General features: G+C 39.1%; 1 protein-coding gene across 2 annotated transcripts in view; it reads left to right on the top strand.

Moving 5' to 3' along the window:
- TES (testin LIM domain protein) overlaps positions 1 to 3,882 on the top strand; it is a 28,857-nt gene extending 24,975 nt beyond the window's left edge. For both annotated transcript variants that reach the window (XM_068997113.1, XM_068997123.1), the window contains exons 5-7: positions 353 to 568; positions 1,096 to 1,254; positions 2,453 to 3,882. In XM_068997113.1, the coding sequence (XP_068853214.1) occupies positions 353 to 568; positions 1,096 to 1,254; positions 2,453 to 2,644 (567 nt within the window). In that variant the 3' untranslated portion in view covers positions 2,645 to 3,882. The remainder of the gene's footprint in view (positions 1 to 352; positions 569 to 1,095; positions 1,255 to 2,452) is intronic.
- Positions 3,883 to 12,156: the final 8,274 nt, after the last annotated feature.

The following is a 12,156-nucleotide window of genomic DNA, read 5'->3' as shown; positions in this document are numbered from 1 at the left end:
CTTGTTCCTGAGCATGTAAGGTTTACAGAGCATAGCATGAATTTTGATGGCCTGTTATTTTCTTTAAACACTGGACTGCAATTGTAGAATGTGAATACAGTGATGTACAACAATCCTTTTAAGGAGCACTGATGCTATGACAGTAGAATGTGCATCATCTTGAATTGCTTAGTTAAACCTAAACCATGGTTCAAGTATATCCTGTACCACTCCTGTGTCTACTCATGGGATTAAACTTAATGCTTTCATTTCAGTCTGGAAAGATGGAATTTATTAAATATATCAATAATACATAATTTTTATAAATATACCTCTCAAAGACTTAATTAACTTGTTAATAACCTCTTTCCAGTCCTGCTATCACTGCAAGCTGAACATGCAGGAAGGTGACCCAGCTGTCTATGCAGAACGTGCTGGATACGACAAATTGTGGCATCCAGGTTGTTTTGTCTGTTGCACCTGCAGTGAACTTCTAGTAGACATGATCTATTTCTGGAAGAATGGTAACCTGTATTGTGGAAGACATTACTGTGATAGTGAAAGACCCCGCTGTGCTGGATGTGATGAGGTAGGAAATATCCTAGTCCTTTCTTGTGGCTCGTAAGTTTGTTCCCCTGAGAAGTGATTAAGTGTTTTACTAAAACATTTTAGTGCAGGAAGATGATATGCCTTCAGCAGTTTAGTTGATATTTTAGTTGCAGAGAACTGAAACCAGTATGGACACTGCACATTCAGGAAGATCCATAGTTTGCTTTGGATTTGGTGGTGATTTTGCACAATCTATGGGGACACAGGATGTGATATGTGAGGGCAAATTCTTCCAACAAGTCCCAGTTATGCAGTTGTTTTCCTTATCGGGGCACTAGGGGCTGAACTGACCCTGGGCAGCAACAGGGAACAGCCCTCCTGGGGCCTCTGGCATTTGTGGGCTCTTGGGAGCAGCATGGAGGCTTTTGGGAAACAGTTAAACAATGGTGGAACCACTGGGAGTTCCCTGCAAATTACAAAGCATCCAGAGGCTATATTTATTAAAAGTTGCACTGTTCAATTGAATGTACTTGTTTACTTGTATACTTGTTTATATCTTCCTCATAGCTAATATTCAGCAATGAATATACTCTGGCCGAAGGGCAGAACTGGCATCTGAAACACTTCTGCTGCTTTGACTGTGATTGTGTTTTGGCTGGGGTAACCTATCTAACAGTGAATGACAATCCAGTCTGCAAATCCTGCTACGTGAAGAACCATGCTGCGGTAAGGTCCTTACAGATGTCTTGGTGTTGTGAAGGAAGGGAACATAAGTCCGTGGAGCTTCAAACTCTTACTTTCTCTTAGTCTGGGAGTATCTGAAGAGTATCAATTGAATGTGTGTTTAGGTTTGAGTCAGCCATCTTTTTCCCCTTCGGGAAAAAAAACCCACAACTTTAAGCAGGCAAGTGTTTTGTCAATTCATAAACATGAACAAAAGCCACTGATGGCAGGGGGGGAAACCTGTTGGAAAAATACCTTGAACTTAGCCAGTGGTGAAGCAGGATTTGATAACAGAAGGAGTAAAGTGGGTGAAGATGAGTGATGCTGCTAAACATTTAGTTCTCATCAATTGTAGTTCATTGAGCCTGGTGGGAATCAGCTTCAGCTGATCTGCTAAAAGCCTGTAGTGGTAACTGCAGTCTAGGTACTTTTGTTTCTTTTATTTCTAACCACATGTGTTAAAAAGAGTGATTGACAGGATAAAGCTAGAAGTTTGGAAAAAAAAAGTTTTTGATTCTTGCTTATGCTGGAAACTAGTCTGAGATGATGGTCCATTCATATCTGTAAGTTAACTAGCTACTAGTTGGGGGCTCAGTCTAATGTGCACCTAGATGGTTTATATAGTAAATGGAGAAAAAATTTATTATCTCTAGTTGGCAGTTAGTAATATTTTGAGGTGGGTGTGAGGAATTGATTTTTGGAGAGGATTTTTTTTATCCTCTTAAAACATTAATTTTCTTGATCTAAATTATAATTTGTGAACAACCAGATTTTAAGATGAATTGTGCATCCCAGACTTTCTAATAACCTTTAGTTATTTGGCACTGCCACACAGCCGTCAATGTACAGGAAGATTTGTAGTTAATCTCTTCATATATTTAGGTTAATATATGAAGATCTGTGCTGTTTGACATAAAAGGTTTTTATGATTATTTGGCTATTGGGAAATCCTAACCATCATAACTGTCTAAGCTTAGCCCCAGCAGCAAATTACTTGTGTATCCATCTTATTATTCTGTCCCCTCAGCTGAATTCTAATCAAAACACTTAGAGAAAAAAATCAAAAGCTGGAGACTTTTTTAAAAGGCTTATTTTAACACCTGTCTCTTTCCTCCAAAAACATTTAAGAGTTCCAGGTTTTACTGGACTCAAAAGAAGGCATGTGTATGCTTCATTTCAGTGTTGTTTTATTTCTAAACAGATCTGCCAAGGCTGTCATAATGCTATAGATCCAGAAGTTCAGCGTGTGACATACAACAACTTCAGCTGGCATGCTATGGAGGAATGCTTCTTGTGTTCCTGTTGCAGCAAGTGTCTGATTGGCCAGAAGTTCATATCTGTGGAAGGGATGCTTTTCTGCTCCGTGGAATGTAAGGAAAAGATGATGTCATAAAAGAAGACATACACAGAACCAATCAAATATTGCTGTGTTCCAAAGGCTCTTGCATTTCTACTGTAAAATATATAGTGTCAGGACATTTAAAATTACTGCAAGTATTAAATAGCATTTTTCCAAAGATTTTTTTTAATGTCTAAAACTTCCTATGTAATCTTTGTTTCTTAGCTGTAATAATACTTCCTTTTTTGCAATACTTTTTGTGAGTCTTATTTCAGATTACTTCATATCACAGAAATGAATGTGTTACAAACTCTATACATTCTAAGGGAGCTCTTCACTGTGAAGAATCTTCTTGCTGTATCTTGCCTAATGGAACAAGAAAATGTGAAAAATGCTCCAATTTGACTTGTTTTGTATGATAAATGTAACTCCTCCACCTCTGGTTTCCCTAATTTATCATTTGTGTAGTTTTTCTGCTTTCATCAAGCACTTTAGACAAAATGATCAGTTTTACTGCCATGTACAGCTTTGTTTTCCTGAGTTCAAGTATCCAGCGAGAATGACACTAAAAAAAAAAAATTTGCCTTTAATAATTTCCTTGGCTTTGACACATGGGTTTCTGGGGGATAGTGACTACTCTTATGCCTAGTTTTGAAAGTAACTTCACCAGTAGAAAACTGTTGGCTTGTTTCTTACTTGGAACTGTTCATGCCTGGAAAAGCTTTAATTTTACAAATACTAAAGTTATGTTATAGATAGGGGATGGGGGGTGTTGGTGTTAGAAAATAAGAGCAGGTCTTGCTTAGATTAAAAAAAATCCACCAGAAGGGTAGTGGGTGTCACTTTTAGCCTTTCAGAACTGGCTTCTCTTTTATATCATGAGTGTTCCTTTCATAAGTTGTGCCTTCTATCAAGAGGGATGTGGCACACAGTACTGTATGCATTTCCAAGAATGTATTTCTGCAAACGGATCCTGCTTTTGATTTTTATGTTCTGAACCAAAGCACGAAAAAGTCTTTCCCAGAAGACTTCAGTATTTGAGTGAAAAATTTCACAGCTGTGTATTAGCTTTGCTCTACTAGATAAACCAAATGTGTGGCTTTCTTAAGAATTACAGACCTACAGTGAAGCTTCTTAGTTATCTTTGTGCCAGACACTGAATGTCTTTAGCCTAAAAAATTAATAAAATTATTTTTAAAGAAAAGTCTATGCAAGTCTTATGTTCAGTTCTTGTAAGCTTTATGGTGATTGTATTGTAACACCTATCAATAAAATTAGTGTTTTTCACTTAAGTTGTCTACTAATTCTGTTCTTGTTCAATCCCTTTCAGGGGAGGCAAGGAGGAAGGGAAATGTTCCCATACTTTACATTAGCTTGGACGTAATTTCCAAAAAACTGAAGGCCTGTATTACGATACAGTGGTTACTGTCTTGTGTAACATTGTTAATGTGCTTATAGGTGCAGAACAGTGGGTCTTGTTCCAAAAAATGCACAACTTCAGAACTTAGTGTAATTTTTTGTTCATATCAACTATTTTAAGACATTGAATGGGAAGTTTTGAATTCATACAATTGAGGTAATGTATTGAGAAAATAAAGTGCATTGTGATCGTTTGAGTGCTGCAAAAATAAGACCCACTGAGATACACTGTGATTTTGTATGTCGTCTAAGTTGTAGGCTTTACATCCATGTTCTGGGAGCCTGTACAGCTTTTCTCAGAGATCCTCAGGAAGTACAAAAAAATGTATGTATTTCAGCTCATACCAATAGGGCTGTATCCTTCCCAGATTTGCAGATTTAAATAAGGAACACCAGAATGTCTCAGTAAGAGAAAGTTTTTCCGTGTAAGTGCTACTTAACCTGTAGCAGGTTCTGTACTTTAACCTGTACAGGACATGCTGTGAGAATGCTGTTTGGGGGTGGGTCTTATTTAATGATTATCCATAAGGATGGCTTAATAGTGACTGGGGTTTATGTGTCTTGAGTACATCTGTCCTCAGCCACTCACTACCATCTCTTCTGGAAGAGGCAGCTGACCTTTTATAAAGAACTGTGAAAAGCTCTTCTGCACCTTTCCCTGCCCTTCCCTTGCCACGCTATGTAACAGCTATCCCAATAATGTGATTACTTGCACTGGTAGCAGTCATACTTTTCACTTTAAATCTTTTGAACAGTTTTGTTTATTAAACTTGATGCTAGTGTAGCATTCATTTAAAAGGCTGAGCAGGAGATACCTTAGGGCTTATTTATTCCATCAAGACACAATTGTTAAGGAAATTTATGTCAAACCAAACAATTTTCAATAGTCCATCAACTAGGACTGACTTTTTCCATGCCTCTTCTGAAGCATGTTGGCTTGCTGGCTTTAGCTGGGGCTCTTCTTGAGTATCTTCCCTTGCCTGCTTGATCCCTTCAGGCTCTCGTCCCTGGAACCTGATGCTTCTGGGTGTTTCTTCTTTGGGGTATGCAAAATTTAGTTTCTGTTCATGCAGTAATTGGAAAGGATTGTGTCTTAAGAACATCAAGTGTAATGTACAGGTGATACAGAGAGTAGACAAAGATACTGCTGTGTGACTTCAAAATAGGTCAGAGATGATTCGGAGGGCTAGACTGTTCTTGTAATGAGCTAGGAAGGAATATATGTTCCTGCAGATAATGCTTTTTGTGTTAGCTGAAAGATACATCAACATACTGGAGCTTGAAAACAAGCCTTAAGGAGATTTCATTCTGTCACTGTCATAATAAAAATATTGGCAGTAAAGTGTTGGGGTTTTTTCTCTTGCATTTTTTGGCTATTTTATTAGGAGTCCCTTTGGACCTATTTATCTTAATAAGCTAAGAATAGAAGCTGGAAGCTTTTGCATACTTCTGTAATAAAAATATATACTTTCCAGATGAAATTTTGACCTCTCTTGAATGTTGAAGTTCTTTGCTTAAGAGTAGAACTTTGTTGGTAAGAAAGTCTTATAAGCAGTCATTTTAACAACAAAATCTTTTTATTTAAGGAAGAGCTATCCTGTGGGTCTGTAAGATGGAGACTGGTAAAAGCTTTGCAAAAACTTTAAAAGAACAAAGCTAAGGAAATGCATCTTTGAATTAGTAACATATTTATGCATGGTTGGAATAATTGTAACTTTTACTGAGATTTAGATTACATTTCAAACTTAGTATCATTATACATATGCTAGAAATAAAAGAAAAATGTATTTTAATCATCTCTTACATATTTTTTTACCTCTGGAAGGCTAAAGTTTCTCTATTAAAAGACAGGCCAATGAGCAATCAACACAGCAATGTTCCATCTGCTTGCAGAATCATAGGTTTTGAGTTTTATGGAATACAGTTTATGGTGTGAAGCAAAATTATCTGACTTTGTTGTAGTAATGACCATTAGCACAAAAGTATTTTCTTTCAGAGCTAGAAGTACTTGGATGCTCTAGACCGTCTGTTCCCAGAAGAACTGGTGAGGTGAGGGTGGCAGAATGGTAACATTTTGCTCAATAGCTTCGGCCAAATTTAGCATGGGTTTGGGATGCTAGAGCTAGGAATGGGTGGCAAGAAGGAGGTTGGCAGTCCAGGAAAGGGTCAGCAATTCACCTAGCAGCAAGCTCTCCAAGGGACCAGTGACCGATGGCTGTACTAAGAACAGGATGAAGGGATCTAGTGTTAGGTAGTAGTTCAAGGGCAGAAATTCAGAGTTCATGTAGGGTGTCCTCAGATCCTCGGTGTGCTCTCCCACCACAGCAGACTCCCATACCTTGTTGAATGTCAGTGGAAAGCCATCTTAAAAATCACAAGCAGTCCTCTGGGACCCAAGCAGTCATCCTTTCTCAGCCCAAGCAAAACACTGTCAGAGAAGATTCCAGTCTGATTCACATCTATATATATGAATGCTTTTGTGTAGTGAAAAAGGGTGGGAGAGACCAGTAGAAAATCTTTTGCTAGGCCTCTACACCTCATGTGTTAGGACTGTGGAGTGCCCTGTTTTTTCCTAGAACTGACAGGAACCCAGTCCAGCTGCTCCTTACATACCTATCAGGCTCCATTGAGTGCAAATGTTATTTTCTTTATAGTTTTCAGTGTGAAACACAGGGAAGGTTTGTTCACCTTCTTTTGAGTCTCTGAGTGAGTGAAGTGTTTGCTTCCAGAAGTGGGAAGTCTGGATTCAAGGCTGTCCTCAAGCATTTTAGCTCCAAATTCTCCCTCCCACCTTCTGGGAGAATGTCCCAGCCATCAAGGTGTGGTGTCGCCTCCAGGTAAGCACCCTTCATATCATCTATTGTAGGTAGACCAAAGCAATTAAGAATTTCATAGTCAACCTAAACTACACATGATACAGCTAATGATTTTTAATGTCAGCTGAAGTACACCATTGAAGTTGTATTGCTGTGTCATTAGCAGTCAGCAGCTAGTAGGGTCACACACAAGTAGATTTGGGGATTTTTGTCTTGTAAAGAGCTGCTTGTTAAGGTATAAAGTTGGACCCTCTCTGGACGTAGAAAGGTTGTAGCTGGTCATCCACATTCATGTATTGCATCTACCACCTTATTGCTTCAAAGTGCTGAGGCTGAAAATGTCTATAGGCCAGGGGCTTCCACCTCTGCCTTTACTCAATCCTTCAGTAAATAAGCAAATTGGGTTTGTTAATTAAGCATAAGGCCAAAGAATGGTACTTAATAAAGTCAAGTGTACTGCCAAAGAGGTCCTAGAAGTAAGTGTTAAATGGAAAACATATAATCTAATTACCAGCAAGTACTGAAAATAACACCTTCATTTTTTCCATGTCCTTATTAACATAAAATGATGGGTAAAGGAGCTTTAGGCAACAAAAGTCCAAAACCATCTGAGGCAGGATTAGGCTCAGATTGTAGACTGCCACCCTGTGTTCACTGCCTAACTACAAAAGATGAGCCAGATAGGTTTTACCTCTGGCAAGCACTGAGGCAATACCTGCTTCACTGTGCCACCACCAGAGCAGCGCAGCAAAGTCCGCTTCAGTGGTTGCTATGAGCAATCACAGCAAAGTGTAACAGATCAGTTTCCCCCTTTGCCTCCCCCCTAAACAAGTGAAAAAAGAACCAAATAAGAGGATGTTTCTGCTACAAATTAAGCCCAGCATTGTTCAGATTTGGATTCATGCCCAGCATTGTCTGAAAATTTTTGCACCCGGTTTATGAGAAACTAGTCAAGCTTCATATATTTTTTTAACATTTCATTTGTTAAAAAAAATTAGTGTCACAATAAAGCATCAAGGCTGTTTATTGGTTGCCCTGAATGAATTGTTTACATGAGTCAAGACTTGATTTTTATGTTGGCAGTAACTGAATTATTGGAAGCAGCTACGTGATGTTCCTCAGTTCCCCAGCAGATGCCGTCTGTGCTGCGCTCAGTGCACGGGCTGCTGCGTCCGCAGGGCAGCGCTCTGGACAACAGCAGGAAAATATGTTTTGAACTGAAGGAGGTGTTCTGAAGGCTTCAAGAAGGAGTAAGCTGAGGACAGGACTGTAGGTCCAGGAGGCAGTGCAGAACTGGAAAACATCATGACCAGGAATTTGGATAGGAGAAAGAGGCACAGGGAAGATACTTTAGAATGAGCATGAGTAGAGTGGGAAAATAGAGGGGGAAAGGTGTAATAAACCTGGGCATAATGTTGAATCATGGAAGCACTCTGAAATAGTTTTGAATTACCATTAAAAGGTGAAAAACATGAAGTGCTGAAGTTCAATTTCTCTAGAAAAGGAAAATTGATGATGCTGTTTAATTGCTATGGGTAGAAATCAGACCATGAGGGTAAGAAACAGGCTGCAATAACCAAGGTCGTGAGACAAGAGGACTTCTAGGTAACAGGTGGTGAGGAAGGGTTGTTCTTCAGCCCTGGTGAGGCGTATCGGGAGTGTTGTGTCCAGTTTTGGGCTCCTCAGAATAAGAAGGACCTGGAGCTTCTGGAGCAGGTTCAGCAGAGGCCAACAAAGCTGATTAAGGGTCTGGAGCATCTCTCTTATAAGGAAAGGCTGAGGGAGCTGGGCCTGTTCAGCCTTGAGAAGAGACAACTGAGAAGGGATCTCATCACTGTCTATCAGCATCTGAAGGGAGGGTGTCAAGAGGACAGAGCCAGGCTCTGCTCAGTGGTCCTGAGCAATGGAACAAAAAGCAACAGGCAGAAACTGATGCACAGGAAGTGCATATCCTTATATTATATTATAATATAATCCTTATATTATATTCTGAATATAAGAAAGAACTTTACTGTGCTGGTGACTGAGCACTGGAACAGTTTGCCCAGAGAGGTTGTGGAGTCTCCCTCACTGGAGATATTCATAACCATCTGAACACAATCCTGTGCCATGTGGTCTGGCATGACCCTGCTTGAGCAGGGAAGTTGGACCAGATGACCCTCTGTGGTCCTTTCCAGTGATTCTGTGATTCAGCAGTAATCCCTGCTCTTAATGTTGCACACTTACATCTAAAAAGTCATCCGTTACACCTGTATGGTGATTAATAGATATACCTCATTGAAATAAAAAAAACAGAAATCTTTTTGTGTGCTAATGGTCTGATGAACTGTGCTGAAGCCTGCTGCCTGAGATTAACTTTATGACACTTCCTAGCAAGGAGATCTGTTTCTGAGGAATTTCACTTCTCAGTCTGAGGAATCAGAGCAGAAGTGAAATGCAGGAATAGCATTTGGAAGGCATTTGGAAAAGTTTGAGGCAATCCCTATGTTCCTAAACAAGCAGGAGACTGATGTCCATTTAAATTTTCCAAAAGCTAAGGGCATCCAGGCCAGATGTTCATACACTGGTAACAGCTAAGCAACATGAAAGCAAAATCAACTACCCATCTTTTAACTGTGGGATTGGTGTTTGAGGGCTCATAACATCACACAAAGATCTAAACTGAAGAGACCTCTAGGAGCCAGCCAGTTTGATGCCTTAGGATTTTAGCTTTTATATTTTTCATATATTTGTAATTCTGCAATTCTTCAGTGCATAACTCTAAACTCCATATACAGTGTTAGCTGCTGTTCTCCCATTTTGGTCAGACAAAGCTGTTCCTCTCGAGGCCTGAAACTCAAGGACACCTTACTCTCTCAGTCCCTGAAAAATGTAAACAAAAGTGAGTTGGAGGGGAACAATCTTGGGGTAAATTACTTCATTACCTGAATGTGTAAGTGAAGGATTAACCCCCAATATGCAAATGGACCAAACTTATAAAAGTATGAAAACCCATGACCCTGTCATCCATTTTTGGGTGTTGTCTCTGTGTGGGTTTCATTTGTCCTAAATGCACCTGAAGGCCCTTCAATAAATACACCCATTTTTTATTCTCTTAATTTTGTCAAGCCTCTGTTTTTAGGTAGTCCCAACAAGGCATCAAGTTCAATCCTCTGCTGAAAGCAGGGTAAAATTTGTGGCTACATCAAGTTACTCAGGGCCTTGTCCAGACAAGTCATAGTCACCAACCTGCTTATTCCAACGACAGTTGTAATTTAGGTCTTTGTATCTCATGGCCTGCTCTGGTTTTCACCTTCGCACATCACTGAAAATGTACCTACCAGCTGCCATTTCTCCCTCTAGCCAAGATCATTACTCCATAGCATTTTCCTTATGTAAGTCAAAGCATTTCCAAATACCTGAACCAAAGCAGTTTAGCTCCCAGAGATTTTGTGATTAATTGACAATCTAATTGTATTATATTAATTTGCAGAAAGAGTTTCTCCCTTAGAGATTTCAAAGAGTCTAATTGGGAAACCATACTTATAAATGTATTTATGACTTATATTGTCATCTACATTTACTAGGTAGCAGAGACTCCATAACTCAAGAACTCTGAGGTTTCCTGCAGCTTAATATGTAAACTCTGACTAACACATTTCCCATGGTTAGGGAATTTATTAGGTCTTATTCGCCCATGTGAAGTTTCTCTTGTCTTTTAAGAGGCTGAGGCTCAGCAGAGGTTCAGCATTAACAGACAAAACTTGTTTTGCAAGTTTTTTGAAACTTTTAGGAACTTAATATTTAGATGTCTATCCCTCTGCCAAGTTTGGCTAAGGTTACGGAAGAGTCTCACACACAGACCGCCTACATGGAAAACACATCCACACATGACTCAGTCTGAAGAGTCCTTCCAAAAGTACCTTAACTAACACTTCAGTGTGGTCTGCACCCATTTCTGTCTGACACTAGCAAGCTTCAGAACAGGCAGAAAAATCCATGTTCAGCATTTGCAGCATTTCCTACTGGTGTGTTTTAGTGGGGTGACCCTTTGTTCAGTATGTTGGCATTTTGGCTCTAACCTTTACTGCATTTCAAATTCTGGACCCAAAAATGGCACATTCTGACAGACAAATTTTAAGTACTGACACTTTTTAGTTAGATTGCATAGAAATTTGACTCAATGGAAGCTATTGAGGCTTATCTTGTCTCAGTTGGACACATATTCATCAAAGAAAACACGGAAAAAAGTCAACAACATAGCCTAAAGTTCCAGCTGAAACAAGCTGGGAGGTATTTTTAATTACTAAGTTTGGTGGTGTATTCAGGAGAGAAATCAAGTATAATCAGTAAGAATAAAATCAGTAAACAGTTCATCAGTTCTTAGAAAACATTTTAATGACCTTCCAGAACAGGGAGCCAGAACATTGTGGGCAGAATATAAACAGCATCTCTCTCATTCCAGGAATTCAATGCACTTTTTTTCGCTTCAAAAACTCTCAATATGATAGGCATTCAGAAGTTTTTCAGGCCACTTTTGTGGAATTGTGTCTATTCCATTGCTTCTTTTTTTTAATTTTGTTTTGTTCTTTTTAATGTTAGGGAAATTAAATATTCCTCCACAAATTTCTTAATTACAGCAAACAAACAGGTTCTTAGCCCTCTCTAATTTAATCACAATGCATGGAAAGTATCAATATAGGCTGTTTGGAATTCTTTTCATGTAAAATTTCTTTCCTGTGTAAAAGCATAAGTAATCAGCATAATTTAGTAGACTGCAGAGTATGACTGCAAAGAGAAACATCCAACACCTAATTCCAGTTGCCGGCTGAATGCAACGGGACATTGTCTAAATTCCTTGGGCATTCTGTTCCTCAGTTCACATCCTATGTGGCATGGGTGTAATAGCAACTTCACAGGGATATTTTGAGGCCTGGTTCACTCTAAACGGTAAAGTTTACTGAATCTGTAAACTGTATGACTGCAGTGCAGTTATACAAATGGTCTTAACAGTCTTTTCTGAAATACCTTTTCTCTTCATTTTGAAATTCCCATACAAAACTGCCAAACAGACTCTGGGCTTTATATTTAGGAAGCCTGTAATCATTCCATGAAGTTTAAGAAATCTGGCAGTGATCTGGAAAACTTAGGAGGTAATAAAAGGTTACCATGAGGAATGCAGAACTGCCTTGTATGGTAGTGGAGAGTAGAACCAGTACATATTTTGATAACACAGCACAGCTCTTGTCTTTGGGGTGGGCCTTGGTTGTATAGCTCTGCCTGCATCTGAAATGCATGGCAGTGTAAACATGACACAGAGGTTCTCTTAAACATTTGTAAATAGTTCAGCAA

The sequence above is a fragment of the Aphelocoma coerulescens genome, chromosome 1A, assembly GCF_041296385.1.
Source record: "Aphelocoma coerulescens isolate FSJ_1873_10779 chromosome 1A, UR_Acoe_1.0, whole genome shotgun sequence".
Lineage (NCBI taxonomy): Eukaryota > Metazoa > Chordata > Aves > Passeriformes > Corvidae > Aphelocoma > Aphelocoma coerulescens.
This window is presented reverse-complemented; position numbering and strand designations above follow the sequence as displayed.